Raw genomic sequence first — 22,501 nt, forward strand, 5'->3', positions numbered from 1 at the left:
TGGCAACATCCTTGTAAATCTTTTCTGAACCTCTTAAAGTTTCACAACATCTTTCCGATATGAAGGCCGGAATTGCACGCAAAATTCCAACAGTAGCCTAACCAATGTCCTGTACAGCTGTAAAATGACCTCCCAACTCCCATTCTCAATACTCTGACCAATAAAAGAAAGCATACCAAATGCCTTCTTCACTATCCTATCTACCTGCGACTTTACTTTCAAGGAGCTATGAAGCTGCACTCCAAGGTCTCTTTGTTCAGCAACACTCCCTAGGACCTTACCATTAACTGTATGAGCCTGCTAAGATTTGCTTTCCCAAAATGCAGCACCTCACACTTATCTAAATTAAACTCCATCTGCCACATCTCGGCCCATTGGCCAATCTGATCAAGATCCCATTGAGCATTCACATCTAAAGGATCATTAGCTGCCAAATCCACCATCTCCAGCACAATAAGACCACAAAGCACATATTTTGCTGCCCTCCTTGTTGGCCTTCTACAAGGACCATTCAGTCTAGGAACACCTACCCTTACAATTGTAGAAAGTATAACATCTGCACATTTACTTCCTCCCTCCTCACTATCCAAAGCCCCAGACATGCCTGCCAGGTGAAGCGATTTTTAAAATTCATTCATGAGATTAGGGCATCGCTGGCTATGCCTGCTTTTATGGCCCAAAGGGCAGTTTAAGAGTCAACATGTTGCTGTGGGTCTGGAGTCATATGTCGGCCAGACCAGGTAAGAATGGTGGTTTCCCTCCAAAAGGACATTAGTGAACCAGATGGGTTTTTCTAACAATTCACAATTGATTCATTGTCATCATTTGACTCTTAATTCCAGATTTTTTATTGAATTAAAAGTTAACCATTGGTTGTGGCAGGATTCAAACCCAGAATCTCATGACATTACCCAGGTCTCTGTTTTAATGGTCTATTAATAATACCACTTCGCCCATATCCCTCCAAACCCTTCCTATTCATATACCTATCCAAATGCCTCTTAAATGTTGCAATTGAACCAGCCTCCACCACATCCTCTAGCAGCTCCTTCCACACACATACCACCCTCTGCATGAAAACTTTGCCCCTTAGGTCCCTTTTATATCTTTCCCCCTCACCCTAAACCTATGCCCTCTAGTTCAGGACTCCCCCACCCCAGGGGAAAAAAACTTTGTCTATTTATCCTATCCATGCCCCTCATGATTTTGTAAACCTCTCTAAGGTCACCCCTCAGCCTCCAATGCTCCAGGGAAAACCACCCTAGCCTGTTCAGCCTCTCCCAATAGCTCAAATCCTCCAATCCTGGCAACATTCTTGTAAATCTTTTCTGAACCCTTTCAAGTTTTACAAAATCTTTCCAATAAGAAGGAGACCAGAATTGCACACAATATTCCAACAGTGGCCTAACCAATGTCCTGTACAGCCACAACATGATGTCCCAACCCATGTACTCAATACTCTGACCAATAAAAGAAAGCATACCAAATGCCTTCTTCACTATCCTATTTACCTCCACTTTCAAGGAGCTATGAACCTGCACTCCAAGGTCTTTTAGTTCAGCAACACTCCCTAGGACCTTGCCATTAAGTGTATAAGTCCTACTCAGATGTGCTTTCCCAAAATGCAGCACCTTGCATTTATCTGATTTAAACTCCATCTGCCACTTCATTGGCCCATCTGGTCAAGATCCTGTTGGAATCTGAGGTAACCTTCTTCGCTGTCCATTACACCTCCAATTGTGGTGTTATCTGCCAAGCAGAAGGCTGGAAGAACACAGCAAGCCAAGCAGCATCAAGAGGTGGAGAAGTTGACATTTCGGGTGTAACCCTTCTTCAGGATTGGGGTGGGCATAGGGAGAGCTGCAGCTAAAGAGGGTGGCAGGGTCAGGGTGGTGAAGTGGGGATAGGCAAAAACAGATAAAGGTTACGACCTGGTTGGTCGATTGAAGGAATTCGGTTGGTAGCAGGGAGGAGTGGAAGGGTGGGGGAAGGGCTGGGAAGGGAGTCGGGGAAGGGAATGGAGGTTATTTGAAATTGGAGAACTCAAATACACTTAGTGGGCAGCACAGTGGCACAGTGGTTAGCACTGCTGCTTCACAGCACCAGAGACCCGGGTTCAATTCCCGCCTCAGGTGACTGACTGTGTGGAGTTTGCACGTTCTCCCCGTGTCTGTGTGGGTTTCCTCCGGTTTCCACCCACAGTCTAAAGATGTGCAGGTAAGGTGAATTGGCTATGCTAAATTGCCCGTAGTGTTAGGTAAGGGGTAAATGTAGAGGTATGGGTGGATTGCGCTTCGGCGGGTCGGTGTGGACTTGTTGGGCCGAAGGGCCTGTTTCCACACTGTAATGCAATCTAATCAATCAATGCTGAGTCCTCCGGGCTGTAGGCTGACCAGGTGGAAGATGAGGTGTTGTTCCTCCAATTTGCGGTGTACTTAATTGCAGCAATGGAGGAGGCCAAGGATGGTTATTTCAGAAAGGGAGTGGGAAGGTGAATTAAAATGGGCGGTGACTGGGAGGTCGGGTCAGCCCCTGCAGACCAGACTGCGATGCTCGGCGAACCATTCCCTAAATTTACACTTAGTCTCCCCTATGTAGAGAAGATCACATTGGAAGCATCTGATGCAGTAAACTAGGTTGGAAGAGAGGCAGGTGAACCTCTGTCTCACCTGGAAGGACTGTTTGGGATCCTGAATGGAGCTGAGGAAGGTGGTGTACCGGCATTTTCTGCATCTTTTCTGGTTGCAGGGGAAGGTACCTGGGAGGTCGGAGGGGTCAGTGGGAGAGTGGTACAAATCAAGGACTGACAAAGGGAACGGTCCTTGCGAAAGGCAGAGAGAGGTGGGGAGGGGAGGTTGTTCTTGGTGATGGGGTCAAGTTGGAGTTAGTGGAGGTGTTTAAGGATGATGCATTGGATGCGGAGTCTAGTGACATAGTAGGTGAGGACAAGGGTGACTCTGTCTTAATTGTGTTGGGAGGGGGGAATTAGAGCAGTGGGACGGGGAATGGAGGGCTGTCTGAATGACAGAGAGAGGAAAAGCACTTTGCTCGAAATAAGTGGACATCTGGAATAGTCACGAGTGGAATGTGTCAGCGTCCAAGGAAATGGTGAAGTCAAGGAAGGGGAAGGAGGTGTCCGAGATGGAGCAAGTGAATTTGAGGGCAGAGCAAAAGTTATGGGTGAAATCAATGAACTGCTCCAGTTCAGCCTGGATACAGGATGCTGCACCAATGCAGTCATTGATGTAATGGCAGAAAAGTTGGGGCACAGTGCCTGTGTAGGTATTGAAGAGGGACTGTTCGATACACCCAAAGCATAGCTGGGTCCCATCCAGGTGCCCATAGCCACCCCCTTGATTTGGAGGAAATGGGAGGAGTTAAAGGAGACATCATCGAGAGTGAGGATCAGTTCAATGAGGCTGAGGAGAGTATTGGTGGAGGGGAACTGGATGGGTCTGTTGGAGGTGTAGCAGCAAGGGCCTGGAGGCCATCCTTGTGGATGTGTACAGAGGAACCTCAATTATCCGAGCGCCTCAGGCGGGGAGTATTTTGTTCGGATAATCGAATGTTCAGATAATCAAATGCCGGATAACACAGTTTAGCCAAGCATCGGGACCTTGTGATCTTGTGCAGATAATATGAAATTTGGATAGTTGAATGCCAGATAATTGAGGTTCTACTGCATAAGAACTGCACTTCCATAGTGAAGATAATGCATTGGGAGCTGGGCCTCCTTTGAAAAAAACTCCCAGCCTCCCTCTGAGGTCCCCTTCTCCTGACTCCAACCTTCCTCGTCCACTTGGTCAGCCTTGTACCCATCCCAGACCTCTTCATCGCAGACTGCCGAAGTGACATTGGCCACCTCAATTTCTCCACCACCTCAACCACTCCAACCTCACCCCCTCCTAACGTGCAGCACTCCACTGAGTCCATAAGCCCAACTATTGCGGCCGACCCATTATCTCAGCATGCTCCTGCCCTACAGAACTCATCTTCATCCTACCTCGACTCCATCCTCTCCTCCTTAGTTCAGGCACTCCCCACCTACATCCGCGACACCAACCATGCTCTCCATCTCTTCAGCAACTTCTAGTTCCCCGGCCCCCAATGCTTTGTCTTCACTATGCAAGTGCAGTCCTCATACACATCCATACCCCACAAGGATGGCCTCCAGGTCCTCCACTTCTTTCTCTCCAACAGACTCATCTAGTACCTCTCCACTAATACCCTCCTCTGACTCGCCAAACTGGTCCTACCCTCAACAAATTTTCCTTTAACTCTTCCCATTTCCTCCAAATCAAGGGGGTGGTCAAGGGCACCTGGATGGGCCCCAGCCATGCCTGCCTCTTTGTTAGGTATATTGAACAGTCCCTCTTCAGTACCAACACAGGCACTGTGCCCCAACTCTTCTGCCATTACATTGATGACTGCATTGATGCAGCAGCCTGCACGCGGGCTGAACTGGAGCAGTTCATTGACTTCACTACAACTTCCACCCCAACTTCAAATTCACTTGGTCTATCTCGGACACCTTCCTCCCCTTTCTAGGCCTCACTATCTCCATCAACATTCTCCAGACGGATGTTTACAGTGCTTCCAGATGAGACAGAGGTTCACTTGCCTCTCTTCCAACCCAGTTTACTGCATCAGGTGCTTCTGATGTGATCTTCTCTACATCAGGGAGACCGAACGTAAACTTAGGAAATGGTTCACCGAGCATCACAGTCAGGTCTGCAAGGGCTGACCAGACATCCCAGTCCTCGCCCATTTTAATTTCCCTTCCCACATGGCTATGCTTGGCCTCCTCCATTGCTGCAATGAAGCACACCACAAATTGTAGGAACAATCCAATTGTGGCTGGCACGGTGGCACAGTGGTTAGCACTGCTGCCTCACAGCGCCAGAGACCAGGGTTCATTTCCTACCTCAGGCGACTGACTGTGTGGAGTTTGCACATTCTCCGTGTCTGCGTGGGTTTCCTCTGGGTGCTCCGGTTTCCTCCCACAGTCCAAAAATGTGCAGGTTAGGTGAATTGGCCATGCTAAATTGCCCGTAGTGTTAGGTGAAGGGGTAAGTGTAGGGGAATGGGTCTGGGTGGGTTGTGCTTTGGCAGGTCGGTGTGGACTTGTTGGACCGAAGGGCCTGTTTCCACACTATAAGTAATTGAATCTAAGTAATCAAATCTAATCTAAAATCCTCATCTTCTACCTGGGCAGCCTACAGCCCAAAGGACTGAACATTGAGTTCTCCAATTTCAAATAACCTCCCTTCTTATCCCATGACCGCCTCCTCAGCCCTTCCCCATCCCTTCCACCCCTCCCTGACACCAACTGGATTGATGCCTCCCACTGACCAACCAAGTCATACCCTCTACCTATCTTCACCTATCCCCACTTCACCACCCTGCCTTCCCCACCACCCCCCCTTTTCTGCAGATCCCCTACACCCACTCCCCGTCCTGAAGAAGGGTTACACCCAACTTCTCCACCTCCTGATGCTGCCTAGCTTGATGTGTTCTTCCAGCCTCCTGCATGTCTATTCTGGATTCCAGCATTTGCAGTTTTTTTTTGTCTCTAGCCTTCAATCAAAGGCAGTCACTCTCACTTCACTTTCAGAGTTCAATACTTTTGTCCATATTTGGACCAAGGTTGTAACAAGGTCAGGAGTTGAGTGGCCCTGCTACAAACAAAACAGATCCAGTGCAGCTTGGTAAACTGTTGACGACCCCATGCATTGCTTTGCTGATGATTGAGAGCAGACAGGATATCAATTTGCTGGGTTGGATTTAAATGTTGCTAAATATGTTTATTTCCTATGAACCCTGAGAAAAGTATTAGAGACACAAATTGCCAAGGTCAGGCTCCTATCAGTTTCTCACATGCACAAATACAAACTAAAAGGGCTAGTACTCAGTATGGAAGGAAGACAAATTAGTATTGTGGTTTCAATTATGTTGGGGGTCATTAAGGAAAAGGTTTTAATGTTGATCATAGTTTGTCTGTTTGCCAGGACCATCAGCATGGGAGAATATTATAGTTATCTTTTAAATTATGGGATTTCCTTATCTTTCTTCCCTGTCAATGTTGTCACCGGTTTTCCTTTCTCTCTGCTCCTCAAGAGGGAGGGAGGAGATCTCTGGGAAATTGATGTTTAATTGTAGGCAAGGTTTCATCTCCAATATATGAACATTTCTCTAGAGATTTAATCATGAAAGGAGATTAGGGTCTTCTTGCATCTCTCCTGAGGGTGTTTCATTAACATTTTATCCAAAGGTAATTTCAGCTCAGCTGTCTTGTCTAACCCACCTTTGTTTCAGGAAATTTATTCACACATGCAGATAATGCGTATGGTTGGTTTAAGTCAGTGATTTTGATCCCATTTTAAAACCATTTCAGTCTATGTAATTACTACTAGGGGATCTCACTCTTTAGTATCTTGCAGCAGGCCGTTGCTTGGGTCACACTTAAAGAACGTAGGACATATGAACATAGAACAAGGAGCTGGATTCATCCATTTGGCCCTTCGAGCCTGCTCTGTCATTTATTAGGATCTTTCCTGATCATCTAACGCAATAGCTTGTTCCTATCTTTCCCCTACATTCCCTTTAGTCCCAAGTGTCATATCCATCTCCTTGAAATCATATAACCTTTTGACCTCAACTGCTTTCTGTGATCATGAATTTCACAGGATCATCCATCTTCATCTGGGTGAAGAAATTTTTCATCTCAGTCCTAAATAGTTTACCCTTCAGCCTCAGACTGATCCTTGGTTCTGGACTCCCCCAGCATTTGGAATCTCATTTCTGCATCAATCTTGTCTAGTTCATCTACTTGAAGACAAGCAGACCTGATCTTTACGTACACCAACTGTAAAAGAAGAGCAAATGGGTCAGACATCAGTATTTCCAATCTATCAAGAATTAAAGCAAAAACAAAAAGTGTGACTTGTAACACAGATGAGGCTTTGCTAGTCATGCACAAAACTCAGATACAAAAAGGTTGACAGACTGTTTCTCCCACACCTGAACCTGTTTTCCCTGACTATAAGCATAAAAAAACATTACCTTGAGAACTTTGTTGCACCTTTGGCCCGATCACACCAAGTGTTTGGAAGTGGTTAGGAGGTCCTTCTAAAATAATTCCATGACATATGATCTGTTGCCTGATACACGTATCAGAAAAGGTGGCTACCATCTTTAGTTGATTCAAAATGTGAATGAAAATAACATCATGTTTACAATTAGAACCAAAGTGATAGCCTGTAAGGCTTGAGATCAGCACCTCACCTTATGATTGTGAAACATTGGTGACTTTCTGTTATCAAAAGCAGCTCAACAATTTTCACTTATTGTGCCTGTTTTGCATAGTGGATACACTTTGTAACAACATGAATATGGCAGCCATCTCAAAAGCAGAGGTCTTAAATCTGTTAGCATTCATCTACTGAAGGCCACTTTGGTGGTTTGAGGATGTCCACAGGTTGGAAGGTATTCGTATACCCATGGACGGTGTGTGGTAAATATAGCTGGAGCCAAACAGCCAGTAAAACACACAAAGTTTCCCTTCAAGGATGCTTGACACGAAGTCCTTAGATATCAATTGCGACACACAGAAGTTAGAAGTTAATGACTTTTTCTTCTGACAACACTTAGTCTAGGCTAGTGAGCACCACCACACTGACCAATACCATAGTAGTTTGAAAAGCGCCCATGACAAAAAGAAAAATCAACATTACTATGCTCCATGTGCAGCAGCACCAGAGGCAGAACCAGAGATTGGTCTTCTCAGTCATTAGCAAAATGTGCCTGGTGAACTCATTTGAAATTATCTGTTTACCACTTGTCTAACCTCTTTCACAGGTGGAAAGATGCTGGTCAAAATGAAGTGACAGGACTGAGCAAAGTAATTGATAATCCATAAAAGTTGATGTAATTTAGTTGTGTGACTGAAAGCCAGAAATTGCAGCTTTATTTGGACAGAGCTTCATTTCATTCCTACTAACACTATTTAACATATTTCACACTTACTCAGTTGGTATTTGTTAGAATTTTTAAAAACAGATGTCTTCAATACTGGTTGCATTTGCAACAATGAAATTAAAAGTCTAATAGTATTTTTGATCTAATTGGTTGCATTTCAGCATTTGAAGTAATTGATTGTGAAACAGCTGAACAATTCTTTAAATAATTAGGTAACCTGCTAACACCTGATGTGATAACCAAAACTGCACGAGAGATGTGTTTTTCTAGTTTCAATTGTTTTTCAGAAATCATGAGTATGAATTAAAAATAGTCTAGTGAAGTGGGAGATGGCATGGGGCTGGGTGACATTAGGCACATGGACACACAAGATGGCAGCCAGACCACAATACGGAGAGAGACAACAGGGCAAATACAGACACTGCCTGGGCCACCAGAATGCCAGCACAATGCATTCACAATCTAGTTGATTAATTTAAGGCGGGTGGGGGAAAGAATACACGAGTACCGTATACAGGGGAACCTCGATTATCCGACGAGATAGGAGGAGCCGTATTTCATTCAGGCTAATCAATTATTCGGTTAATCGATTAAATGCCTTTCCTCTGGGTCTCTGATTTTTTAAAGTCTGCTCCCTATTCAGGAGACTACAGCAGCATACAGTGCGCGAAGCCCCGCTCCCAACATCGCCTCCCTGCCCTGCCCCCAAACCCATTCCAAAACCATCCCCTGTGACACAAAACTGTCTAAAACCGCCCCCCAAGCGCGTCCAACTCTGACCCCTGCCCCTGCCACCAATCCCTTCCAACAACCCTCACTCCCCAGCCCTGTCCAACACTGCCCCCCAACTCTGTTCAACACAGACACCGACTCCAACACAGACACCGACTCCAACACAGACCCATCCAACACCGCCCCCTGCACCTGCCCCCATCCCCGTCCAACACCGCCCCCCATCGCCACCCCCCCAACCCCATCCAACACCAACACTGCCCCCAACACCGCCCTCCGGCCCCCAACCCCATCCAACACCAACACCACCCTCCACCCACCCCCAGCCCTGTCTAACACGGACACCGCCCTGAACACCATCCCCCCCATCCTGGTCCAACACAGCCCCCGTCCAGCATCACCCCCCCCACCGTCCCTTCTCCACAGCAGCTGGACTGTACACAAACAACAAGGCTGCTGCTGCCTTTGTGAGGTAAGTCTCCAAATAGAGGGCTTATGCCCGAAACGTCGATTCTCCTGTTCCTTGGATGTTGCCTGACCTGCTGCGCTTTTCCAGCAACACATTTTCAAGTCTCTAAATAGCACATGCACACTCGCTCACACACACACACACAAAAAACTTTTTGACAGAATTCACCTCTGCCCTGTACAGGACAATGGTGGAGAGATTATCTGGGGAAGTGGGGGGGAAGGGGTTAGGGTACACCCATCTGTAGAACTTCAGGGAAAAAGTGTGGGGAGAGAGGGGGCAGGAGGTCAGTCATTTGGAGACTATGCCTGTTTAATCACTGTAAACAAAAGACACGATCACTTTTGGAAACACGTCTTTCATGTAATGTTTCTGTTGGGCCCTCGAGATCTCCTTCAGATAATCAGATTTTTGCATAATTGGTATTTGTATAATCGAGGTTCCTCTGTACTGCCCGCTGAAGTGTCTGGGTCCAGCCAACCTTTGATAGAAATGCTAACAGTTTGATATGGACTCAATACAAAGTGCTAATAGCCAGGGCTGCAGTAATCGTCCTCCTCAGGAAGAGCGATTAGCACCTATTACTATAGCAATGGACTTTCACACAGACATTGAATTGATAATGTCTGCACTTAAACTGACAATGACAGCGCTGAAATTAACAAAGGCTGTGCTGGAACTGACAATGACCGCACTGAAACTATGATTCTGCAATGTTTACAATAAACAAACTATGTTACAGAGACAAGAAGCTAATCACTGATCTATTATATTACAAAATGTATAGAAGTATTTTGACATGTGCTCTGGATTGAGAGAAGACTTGCAGCTGACCACTGTGCTGTTGGTATCTTTCACTCCCCGGAGGCCCAGTATTTCTTTGTACAATAAACTCTGGTCATTGAATTCCGACTGACTTAGACGCTGGCGATTTTCCCAACATTAGTATCTGCGGAAAGTAGCATGTTCTGATAATTGAAATTTGAACCTAAGAGACTTCACAGTCTCACTAGATTGTTTTATTGTGCCAAAGGATCATGCCAGAGACACTACTTCCGAAATCCATTACTTTCCTTGTTTCTGGGGTAATTGATTCTGCTCATTTTGTGCAAGTCCTGCGATTAATAAAGATTAGGTCTTCAGAACTGTCATCTCCAAAATCTTCCTTTATTCCAAAACTACAGCGTTACTTACTACTTTCATCAGAGTATGTATCGTAACTCATTTATCCTCTCAATCTATTTTCTTCCTAGATAAGAGTGATAAATTTATTGATATTTATATAGTCAAAAAGCAGTGCACTTTTTCCAATGACAGGAGTTATGAAACACTCAACAGCAACCAATACAGATTAATCCTCAAAGAATTAGTCAAAGAGAACACCAGAACATTTTTTAATTCACTCCTTTATAAAAAGGTTTTGTAGACAATGCAATTTAACAATATAGGCAAGTAAACAATATTAAGTTACAGATAATTAACAAATGGATACAATTAAAAACCTTCGCTTTTTTAAAATTGTGGTAGCTTCCTAAATGTGAAAAAGTCTCAATCGTGTTACTTTTGGAAATAAAAGTTGGTAAATATTCTTACGAAATAGAAATGCGCAGGTTTCAATCAATCCATTTTATCTTCACTGATAATACAAATTTTCAGTTTTAAAAAAAAGGTACTGAAACTATTTTCCACAATTGGTTTGAATCCATAAGTCTATATTCCAAAGGGAGGTATATGCAATCAAATTCAGTGTAATGGCCAATCCTTTATCGCATTGGTCTATATGAAAAAGCCATACCCGGCATATATGTCTGCACTGGATGGGTTGAATACATGGGATATCCAGCAGATGATGCATGGATGTGTGGATAGAACCCTGGTGGCAATGTTGTATGTGGAGACTGTTGTACTGGTCCCGTAAGGACCAACTGAAGCAAGCTGTTAAGAAAACAAAGTGAAGTTTAAAAACAGCAGTATTTGGAGGTCTTTCTTCTTGACAACTTAATTAGCTATTCTTTGAATTGGAAATTTTAACAATAACCATAAAGAGTAAGTGATGAAATATACCTAATGCATTTGGTAAAAATCAGTATTGCGGAATACATTAACTACAATGAATTTCTGGTTAGTAAATAAAAATCAGGAGTTGATACTGTCATTACATATGTGATACCAATTCTTTGTGGGGCATATACAGATCTACTGTAACATGTATTTGTTAGTAAAAAGGAAAGGTGAGCTGCAGGATGGTTTTCAATCAATCATTTAGTTCTTTACTTGGCAACTCTATTTTGGGAAAAGGTTTGTTCAGCAAATGCACATTTACATGTATGAGGTTTTCCACTAAAGTTTGTATGTTGGCTAAAACAGCATCACTGTAGCCACAATGGTTAGTCAGCAATTTATATTGGATAATTTTGTATGTATAACATGTTAAATTCATACTTATTTACAATTTTAATGCTAATTATGTTCAAATTTATAGTGTAGTAAACTGACACTTCACAAACAGAAGTGCTTTAAATGCAAATTATATGGAACAGGGACTCAAAAGGGACATTACATTGAAAATACATCAATGCTAACCGAATCAATCATTGGTAAAGTTGACCTTATTTTTTAGGAAATCCACACAAATCCACTGGGAATTTTTAATCCCATACAAAGAAAATTAAAAGCCTCCATTAATCACTTGGATATTAAAGGATGTAGTATTAGAGTGAACTCCTGGAGTCTGAGACCACTGGGTTAGGGCTCCAAAGAACAAAAACAGAGATTCTAGGAATACAGTATGCTTTGGATCTGGAACCAGGGGAAGAAACATTTGCAATCCAGGAGCAATATTAAAGGAATTCTCAAGATCTGGGAGCATTTCAGCGTTTGGCTTAAGTAGCCCTATCAAGGCTTTCCAATCACCAGCTGGTTCCCATCATTAGGATTTTAGGTGTACATCTTCTGTTTATAAAATTTAAGACAGAAATTCATAATTTTGGGGTCAGCAATGAATTGATACACAATCCTGATGTACATCATGAGCATAGTCACTGACTTATACAGTCTTAAATGAACACAAATTGCCATAAAGGTGTAGAAATTATGCCACAAAAATCCAATGTTTATTGTTTACAATTTTATGAAAAATGTTATAAGCCTCAAAAATGATTCATTAACTCAATATACATAATGAAAAGTAATTATTGACTAAAACAATCCACACAACAGACTTGGTTTCCTTCACGACCAACAGAAAAATATGAAAAGCTGTCCTTTGGACTTACTTTTCACGTAACAGTTGTTTCTGCTCACAGATACTGCTTTTTTTATGGAGGTCACAGTAAAGAAACATACTAGTTAAAGTATTAAAGTTCATCCAATTATGTTTCAGAACTGTAACTTTAATTTAGAATAAAAGATGATAGTCATGTGACCTGTTTTGCATTCTGCCTGACAGGAAGATCTAAGTGATTTGAGATCAAAGGAAGGCTCAAACTTGCTTTACTAATAAGCTGCTGCACAGTATTGACACTTGGGAGACAATTGCAGCAATCAGCATTTTAAACAAGCAGATCTATAACTAATATGCCAGACTCTATTACAGCGAGAAGCTGAGCATTTAAATCCATATGTCCCAAAAATCACAAAGGCGATTTTTGAGATCAGGTTACAGGTTTCCTTATAATCAATGACTATTATTGACAGTAGTGCTCTGAGTGCAGCAGAGAGAAAAGGCTGCTTGGCTTTGTAAGCTGTCACAGATCTGAGAGGGAGGAAGACAGTTTCCAGTTCCATAAACACATCTAGCAGCCATCTAAAGACTCAGACATTCACCCAGAAGGCACAGGGATGAATAATAGGAACAGCTTTACTGCTGGTGGTCAATTTAAGAAACTGTTAAAAGAGCCTGGAGACAGTCATTTGAAGTCACAACTTGGCAAAACATAGATGCAAGAACCTATTAGAAGCTGGTTTGCATAAGGAACAGGAATTCTGGAGAGTGCAATAGGTGAAAAATATACGAGTGTCACTTTATGCAGTTTAAATTAAAAGTTATCTACAAAGGAAAATAAGTATTCAATCAAGTGGGAGCTTTTTTGGTCATTTGTTACAGCAAGTTTTAAAACCTTTAATTTTTTTCGTCTCATGCTTTTCAGTTCTTAGCTAGAAGTTTGGATTCCTTTTTAAATGTTATGGTTTCAATGAATTGCAATAAAATTCTAATATATTCAAATTCATTTATTTAAACCTATCCTAAAATCTGAGAATTCCATCTCTAGTTATCCTTTAGAAAAAGCAAAGAAACCAACCATAACAGAATAAGATCCACACACAGTATACTGAACTAATTAAGAAATCACTCAACATAATGGTGTAAAGGCAATCAGATGAAAGGTATGAAAGACAAAGAAAAACTTTAATGAATGCATTCATTAGCCAATAAAGTAAATTCAATACCACTGGTTTAAACAAAAACTATTATTTTGAACTTATTAATCAAAGAACCTAAAGTCTTAGATTTAAAAAAACACTCAGTTTGACAAATTTTGTCCACACATCACTTGGTGACTAAAGTGTGGAACAATCGTAACTATGGTACTAGCTCAGAGGAAATAGTATCTTTGAACAAAAAAATACTGTCAGTGACAGGACATACTGTTTTTAATCATGAAGGATATACATAGAAGAGTTTTAACATTTTCTTTGTTCAGCATGTTCATTTGAACTTATTCTTTTAACAGTTATTGGTCTAATTGAAATGAATATTATTAAGACTATGGGGAAAATTATATACTTCTTTAGAGTTACATGCCCACAGGAAATTCAAGATTTTTGGAACTGAGAACATTGCTTAACCAGAAGATGATTAGATTCATTAAACTTCATCAATAAAATATTTACATACTTACTTGTTATGTGGAAGCACAGAGCAGATCGATCGTAAGTCATCTGTAAAATTAAGGAGGCAAATGCAAATTAATATGTAACAACTCAAATTTAGTTAGCCAGCAAGCAATAACATTTGAAATTGACATATTTTACAATGACTGAACTTTATAAACAGAGTTTGTGTTTTCTCTGTTTTCCATTTGAAAATAAATTAAGTTTTTCAAGAGCAAGGTTTAACTATGTATTTTATGAATATAACTCACTGAAAATAATAAACTGGTTTTCGGATTTAGATTGAAAATATGTTCTAAAATATTACTTCACAAAAGTCTACTCCAGTTCATCTATTAACATGCTAGATTCTGCTATATTGAGAAGCTCAACATTTATATTAAGAATTTTCCTATTTTACAACTATTGCCAGTAGAACTTTAAGTTCCAGTTGTAATCTGAAATGGTATCATATCACAGAAAGACTTAAAAATAAAATGTGGATACATTATAAATCACATTAGTTTTTTGCACAATCTTACTCTCCTCCCCTTTGTCTATGAAATTAAATATCCTGACACCAAAGTATGTACTTCATAACATTATCCCATTCATAATCAGGCTTTAACTGCAAATAGAAATCCACTATTTCTATTGTTAAACAATGTTGAGCTTTATCAACCTTCAAATTTTATTCCAGTCAATAAAAAATTTTATCTCCTTAATAGATTAGTACATAATAAGCTAGAGCCCAAAGACAGAACAAAATACCTTTAAATTGGAACATATGAAACTTAAGTCAAACAGTTAAAAAGAACCGCATGTCTGCCAGAATGCTAAATCTGGAGAAATATGAAATCTAACAACCTAAGAGGGAGTGAATAATTTGTAGTGATGACTCTAATCTAAGTCCTGATAATACAGCAATTAGTGGAAAATTTACTATACAAGTAATATTTACATTTGAACCAGTTTCTTCACTAGCTTTTATTTACTCTACCATATAAATTCTTGGTAGTGAATGGAAATAGTTTCTGTATTTGATACCAATGTAACTGAAGCTAACCACTGAAAATGGATAATTGCTCTTTCAGTTCTCTGGGGAAGAAAAATAGCTTATTCCTACTCAATAAAAACTCAATTCATCATTTAGGAAAATTTAGGACAATTTGACATTATATCCTTTATATCACATCAAACTGTGGTAAAGCATTGTAAACACTGTTTCTCACTTTAATTCAGTCAAAAGCCAAGTAAAAGACTGAATGAATGGAACTCAACTTGTTACAAATATTTTAGTTAATTATCTGAAACAAAGATTCTACGTTTTAGGATGCCTAGCTATGAATCTTCTGCAGATAACTTGCTTACCTCGAGTACACAATAGTGCTCCTGATGCAATACCGACTTGCAGGGCTTGAGCTAATCTATCTAATGCAAGTTCAACCTCCTTCACAGGATTTGAAAGATTGAGTTCTTTAACAAGTTTGTTAATGTCTTCAACAAGCCGATCTACATGATCAAACATGATAAGCTCCAAACGTCCATACAAGTTCTTTTCTGTCAAATGGCCCTGAAGTATCATAAGGACCTGAAGAACACTCAGATGCAACTTTGAATAAAGAATTTTGAAGTCATCATTTTCGAAATCCTTGCACATTTTATTACTGTTGCCATTTGTCAAGGACTGAGCTGAAGAAATTTTGTGGTTCCTTCTGTAGGCCAAAGGTGCGAGTACACACCAACGAATCAGGCCTGGAAGTGGCGTGAGTTCCAAAAAACCACGTGGTAGACTAGCTGGACTGTTCAAAAATGTAATCAGTGTCAGACGTGGATCATCATACACCCAAGATACAACCATCTCCAGTAGATCATAAGGAGGTATTAGGTCATCTGTAATAGAATGTGAAAATATATTTTAAGAAACACCCCTTAAACACCATTGTTCTTCTTTCAAAATACAGCAGGAAACAGAGTAAGAACAAACTGCCATGGGGTACAATGGACACAATACACAAACTCAAACAAAACAAACACAAAATACAGACAACAAATGAGAAGATAAGACAAATGCTGCCTAATGAGACAATTATTGGAGAAAGCAGTATAATTATTATAGAATAGCAAAAGAACAAGGATGTAAATCATATGGGAAAAAGTCACATTTCAACTTTTCGAAAATAAAGCTATATTCAGCCAAGTAAATATATATACCAATTTTTTTTTTAAATCATACCTGTTGAAAGGTCATACAATGCAGTAACTGCAGTGATCAACTGACAGCAGAATCGAGGGCTGGCAAGAACAATTCGTTTTAAGGTCTGAACTGATCCTGGTACCAAAATACAGTAATCCTCAGTCAGGACCTTAGCAAGTCTTACACAGAATACTGCATGCGTTCTCTACAAAACCAGTTACAGATATAAATGTTAGAGCAAATCTATAAAATAATACCATAGACTGTGATTTAATTTCAAACATTTCAGACACAAGATTAAACAAATAAATTATAATATGTAATATTTCATTTAAATTATATTTATATCAAAATTAAAGTTTGAAATAAATAAAGTTAGAAAATAATGAAAAACAGTGGCCAACAAATCCAGAAGTATTTTTGGCCATTTATTTATGAGCAAAGCAGAAATGAAGATACAAGTCACTAATTTTATAAGCTCGAAACCAGATCTTTCCTCATTTATACAATCAACAAACCCAATGTGAGACTAGCAGTTTATTCCTCCACCATTTACCCCAAATAATAAAAACTAAACAGTACAAACATGACAAAAAAATTGCACTTCTGCCATTCATTGTGACGGAATAACATATTACTTTGAAACAAACTGAACTGCTTTTAAATAGAAATCCCAATTATAGATCATACCTGCAACCATAATGCAGTACATTCCAAAATGGGAACTCGACAGATTGCTATTGCCATGGATACAAGTTTTCCCAACATAGCCAATCTGTTTTCATCTGCTTTATTACCCTGAGGAGCAAACAGCGCAGAGAAAATGATCTGTCGAACTGCATCTTTATTTTGTTCTTGGAAATAGCTACACATGATCTCCAGCAGCTGCAACTCCTGTAATGAGCTCAACCTCTTTCATGTAAAAAAGAAAAAGTAAGTAATTAATTGAGAACAAATAAAGCTTTTTTCAGAAAGTAACACAGCAAATAAGTGGAAAAGAATATGCACTGCTGGAAATATAACAAGTTGATCAGCACATGTGGAAAAAAAACATAGCTGAATGGTTTGGCCCACACCCATTTCATAACAAATATGAAGACAGTTCTGATCAAACCATTTACCTGATATTATATTTCCCATTTTAATGGGAAACTTCCATAACAGAAAACTTTTCTAAAAAAAAAGCTTGCCATAAATACATACTTTAAGAAAATACTCTTTGAAGGGACTATTTTCCATGTTTATACAAACAGTTTTCGATAATGATTGGCAAAATATTCTCTATTAACACAGGTGCACTTTCCCACACAAGGTATAATCAAATAACTGATGTGATCATGAGGTTGAGTTAAAAATTTCATGCCATTAGAACTACAGATAAACAGGTTATGAAGTAACATGCATGCATTTTTTAAGCTTGGCAATAAAACACAACAAGGAATCTGAATACCATATTTCTCTCAACGGAAAAATCTCAATCTGTATCCTTAACTTACTTTTGGTTGAATATTACGTTCTTTTGAAAGCTGGAATATAAATTCCTCCACAAGCTCAATGGTGGACTTGTCAACAAGTGGACCAGGTACATTCTGCAGTTGGCTGCTAAAGATGATGTCCAAATGGTAAAGGAGTTCTTTTGCTGCACTTAAAGCATCCCGCCTCAAAAGAGAATGGCGAATATCAGTCATTCTGTCCTGCAAGACAGAAAAATACATTTGCAATTATACAGGTTCTAAATAATTGTGCACTACCTTTTTATTCTCTAGTTAGGTTTCATACCACATCAAAAAGACAAAAACAGCAATTTCTGACTACTTTTGTAATAGTTTTTCTCACAGTTTAAACATACATCTTCATGTCTATAACATTTGGAATTTAAATTTAGTTCAAATCATTTTTGTAAATTTCCATTTTATTTTCAACCACCGTCAGATCAAATTGTTATAAAATAGGTTTCCATGTAACAGCTGTTCAGCAGTATTGAACGGTAACATACTCTGCTAATATGAAAGAGATTTCAGCCATTTATTTACACTTCTCAGTGAGAATTGAATCTGATGATCTCTCAGGCTTTCCTTCTGTCGAGCTAATGCTAGTCTTTTAAATGAGCACTGGATCTATTCCACACAATCCAGTTCAACAAATAATAGACATCAGAAATTTTCAATGCAAGTAAATAATAGTTACTTGAAATGTTTTGATGAAGCGTTTAAAAAAAATTTTCTTACAAATATTTCCATTTCCCCCATGCTGTACTTTTGCTGAACACATAACATCTAAACTTTGCTAGTTTACTAAGTGTATTACATAACCATTTAACATAATTGCAAATTATACAGGAATCCCTCCTAACTAGACTGCATGGTGTTTAACGTACAAATTAGTACACAAGTAAACCTAATTGCGGCTCTCAAACTCAATGCTTCAAATTAACTACTAAGCTAAAATGAAACTTTTTAAAAATCAAAGCTAATATGTTGAGATGGTGTGTTTCTGCAATTGAAGTTAACATTTGAAACAGCAAAAGTGGTATCCTTAGATTGCCTGCAGTCCAACTCAACAAACATAAGGGGCAAAAGGCAAATATATATTGGATAAGGCCATGATTAGATTAGATTACATTACATTACAGTGTGGAAACAGGCCCTTCGGCCCAACAAGTCCACACCAACCCACCGAAGCACAACCCACCCATACCCCTTACCTAACAAAACAGACAATTTAGCATGGTCAATTCACCTGGCCTGCACATCTTTGGACTGTGGGAGGAAACCCACGCAGACACTAGGAGAACATGCAAACTCCACACAGTCAGTCGCCTGAGGTGGGAACTGAACCCGGGTCTCTGGCACTGTGAGGCAGCAGTGCTAACCACTTAAAGCCATATTACTTAAATCATTAAAAGCTGGATTAGAAACTGATCATTCATCACCAAAAACATACCATAAAATGAGGCTGTTTTTGAAAAGGTACTAATGCAGTTAACACAGTTCATTTGAAAATCAATACAGCTGTACTAATATCATGGATTAGAAGGATAATTTTGATCTACTGATTTGTCACTGTACTGAATCACTAGCTAATACATTCAGTATAGAAAACAGAGTAGCTGCCAATGTTTTGCACAGGGAGAGCAAAATTATTCTATAAAGAAGTCTCATTCAGGAATACACACACACTTAATATTAGCCAAAGATGACAGCCCATTGCCAGTTGTTCAAGATATTGGACCTACATAATCAGAGAAGAACTAACAAGATGATAAACTGACAATACTATATTTTACTTCATCATAAAGATATCCTATAAGGTTTTAATTTTATATGTTGATTTACATTGCTAACTGTCAATCAAGCTTGGTGAAAAAAGACAAGGTGAGAACACAACTAATTTTGAGGTAAAAGGTAAAAATACACCTGTTTAATCACAAAAAGTGATTTCTTACATTCAGGAAACAAAATAAACAAACAGCAATGACAATGAGTTAGTTTTCTTTGCACAGACCTGTCCAAAATCTCACTTTCTAATGACACTGATGATTTGCAGAAATGGGTTCTATCCATTTTTTGAGATACTTCTACTCTATTCAGGAACTGTTTTAATAAATCGAGTATGTTGATTAATAATACACACCATTGAAGCAGATAATATCTGACCGTAGATGCAAGAGGGATGTTACCCAAGATGGGGATGAGGGTGGGTGGGTTTAGAACCAGGGAACAATATCTAAATATACGAGGCAGGCAATTTAAGACTGAAAAATGGAGGAATTTGTTCACTTCGACAGGGGTGAATCTTTGGCATGCTCTTCCCCCAGAGAATTGCAGAGGATCACTCACCTGAATATATTCAAGACAGATATGGGCAGATTTTGAGATAATATAGTCTTGCCTTTTGTTTGCATGCCATGTGTAAATTTGTTTCTGTGCCAAGCATTCTGGACAAATTATCACCTTCCAGTCCAACTTTCTGTAGTTTTAAAGAAGAACCTTTGAGCCGTAGAAACTGCTCACTGTGCATGCAGTCTGCTTTATTTACCATTTATTAATTTTGAGATTCTCTTCCAACATTACCTTCACAAAGGGCAGAATTTTGCTATACAAAAGATATCAAAGGTTATGGAAATAGCACACTAAAACAGTATTTAAACAGGTGATCAGCCTTGATCTATTAGACTTGTGGAGGTGACTCAAGGATTCAAATAACCTCAGTCCTGCTCCTATTGCCTACATTCAAGTTATACAAAAACTTGCAGAACTTGTGTTTGAAATGCCTCATGTTAACAAGAGGAAGTAAGTGAGGGATGTCTTGCCCACTTCAGGAGTTGTATTATTCACTTTGCAGAGTCAGCAATTATTTCAATCTCAAACTTGACAAAGAATCCTTCAGTTACACATTCTTAACCCAACTACTTCCACAAACGAAGGGTCACCAGACCAAAATACTAACTGATTTCTCTCCACAAATGCAGCTAGACCTGTGGAGCTTTTCCAACAATTTTTGTTTTCATTTCTGTTTTTCAACATCAATTCAGTGGAATAATCTTCAGCCACATCAAACTGAATCTTGTAAATCAAATGATGAAAATGTCTTTTAGTTTCCAGTCTGATCTACAAATTAATTTTTCTGAGGGGGCAGAAACTGATTTCACCTTAAACCCAGCCCGAGACAAACCGGCTGGATAGATGGAGAGGTTAAAGCTACTTATGGAAATGTTATGCCTTTAGAAAGGGATCAATAAAAAACATCGCGGGGCGGGGGGTAACCTGAGTGATCAGGTAGTTGCCAGGATCAGTCGATTGATAAAGTGAGAACAAGAGTGAGGCCATCAGTACATTTCAATCTCATTACCAATCTCTAATACCCCACCCCGGGATAATGTTACATCCTCAGGTAGTTCAGAGGCTCCTCGGCCCAGCATCGTGATGCTCCAAGACAAATGGTCTAGGCCCAGGCCCACAGCCTGAGCACAGTTACATTAACGTTACTCCCAGGCCCGCCGTTTCTACTAACGCCATCTCGGTATCATCCTCTTCACCCACCCACCCAGCCCCATTCTCTCCTCTATCCCGGGCGTCCGCTCTCCCGAGTCCCCTCTCCCTTAGAACCCGCTCTCACCGCCTCATCTCCTCGGCCTGACGGCGGCAGGAGCAAGGCGTGACGTGTACTGACAACGCCGAGGCCGCAGGATCACGTGGCCCTACATCCGCTCCGCCCCCCCCCCGGGGCGGAGCCTCCTGTGAAGAAGGCAGCGGAGGGTCAAAGAGCAATGAGGGGCGGGGCTCTACAAACAGCAAGGTGAGGGGGCGGGGCCTACAAACAGCAAGGTGAGGAGGCGGGGCTCTACAAACAGCAAGGTGAGGGGGCGGGGCCTACAAACAGCAAGGTGAGGAGGCAGGGCTCTACAAACAGCAAGGTGAGGAGGCGGGGCTCTACAAACAGCAAGGTGAGGAGGCGGGGCTCTACAAGGAGCAGTTGAGGGGGAGGGGGAGGGGGATTGGGATTACAAGGAGCAGTGTGAGGGGGCTGGGGATGGGGATGGGGATGGGGATTACAAGGAGCAGTGTGAGGGGGCGGGGCCTACAAACAGCAAGGTGAGGAGGCGGGGCTCTACAAACAGCAAGGTGAGGAGGCGGGGCTCTACAAACAGCAAGGTGAGGAGGCGGGGCTCTACAAACAGCAAGGTGAGGAGGCGGGGCTCTACAAGGAGCAGTTGAGGGGGAGGGGGATTGGGATTGGGATTACAAGGAGCAGTGTGAGGGGGCTGGGGATGGGGATGGGGATGGGGATTACAAGGAGCAGTGTGAGGGGGAGGGGGACTACAAGGAGCAGTGTGAGGGGTATGGGGATGGGGACTACAAGGAGCAGTGTGAGGGGGCTGGGGATGGGGATGGGGATTACAAGGAGCAGTGTGAGGGGGAGGGGGACTACAAGGAGCAGTGTGAGGGGTATGGGGATGGGGACTACAAGGAGCAGTGTGAGGGGGATGGGGATGGGGATGGGGATGGGGATGGGGACTACAAGGAGCAGTGTGAGGGGGAGGGGGACTACAAGGAGCAGTGTGAGGGGTATGGGGATGGGGACTACAAGGAGCAGTGTGAGGGGGAGGGGGATGGGGACTACAAGGAGCAGTGTGAGGGGGATGGGGACTACAAGGAGCAGTGTGAGGGGTATGGGGATGGGGACTACAAGGAGCAGTGTGATGGGGATGGGGACTACAAGGAGCAGTGTGAGGGGTATGGGGACTACAAGGA

General features: G+C 41.1%; 1 protein-coding gene across 7 annotated transcripts; it reads right to left on the reverse strand.

The window, feature by feature from the left end:
• Positions 1 to 10,555: 10,555 nt before the first annotated feature.
• Positions 10,556 to 21,467, reverse strand: ints15 (integrator complex subunit 15). Of its 7 annotated transcripts, none has more exons than XM_072559601.1 (7): positions 21,366 to 21,467; positions 17,744 to 17,941; positions 16,938 to 17,159; positions 16,287 to 16,452; positions 15,422 to 15,943; positions 14,080 to 14,119; positions 10,556 to 11,113 (listed from the first exon to the last, which is right to left on the reverse strand). In XM_072559601.1, exons 2-7 carry the CDS (start codon positions 17,933 to 17,935, stop codon positions 10,942 to 10,944), a joined length of 1,314 nt encoding a protein of 437 aa, XP_072415702.1. In that variant the 5' UTR covers positions 17,936 to 17,941; positions 21,366 to 21,467; the 3' UTR covers positions 10,556 to 10,941. The 7 variants fall into 7 exon arrangements, with proteins under 7 accessions (XP_072415702.1, XP_072415706.1, XP_072415707.1 ...); XM_072559605.1 differs by lacking the exon at positions 21,366 to 21,467 and adding an exon at positions 21,294 to 21,313; XM_072559606.1 differs by lacking the exon at positions 21,366 to 21,467 and adding an exon at positions 21,117 to 21,280.
• Between the last annotated feature and the right edge of the window lie 1,034 nt (positions 21,468 to 22,501).

Source organism: Chiloscyllium punctatum, chromosome 40 (genome assembly GCF_047496795.1).
Source record: "Chiloscyllium punctatum isolate Juve2018m chromosome 40, sChiPun1.3, whole genome shotgun sequence".
Taxonomy (NCBI): Eukaryota; Metazoa; Chordata; class Chondrichthyes; order Orectolobiformes; family Hemiscylliidae; genus Chiloscyllium; species Chiloscyllium punctatum.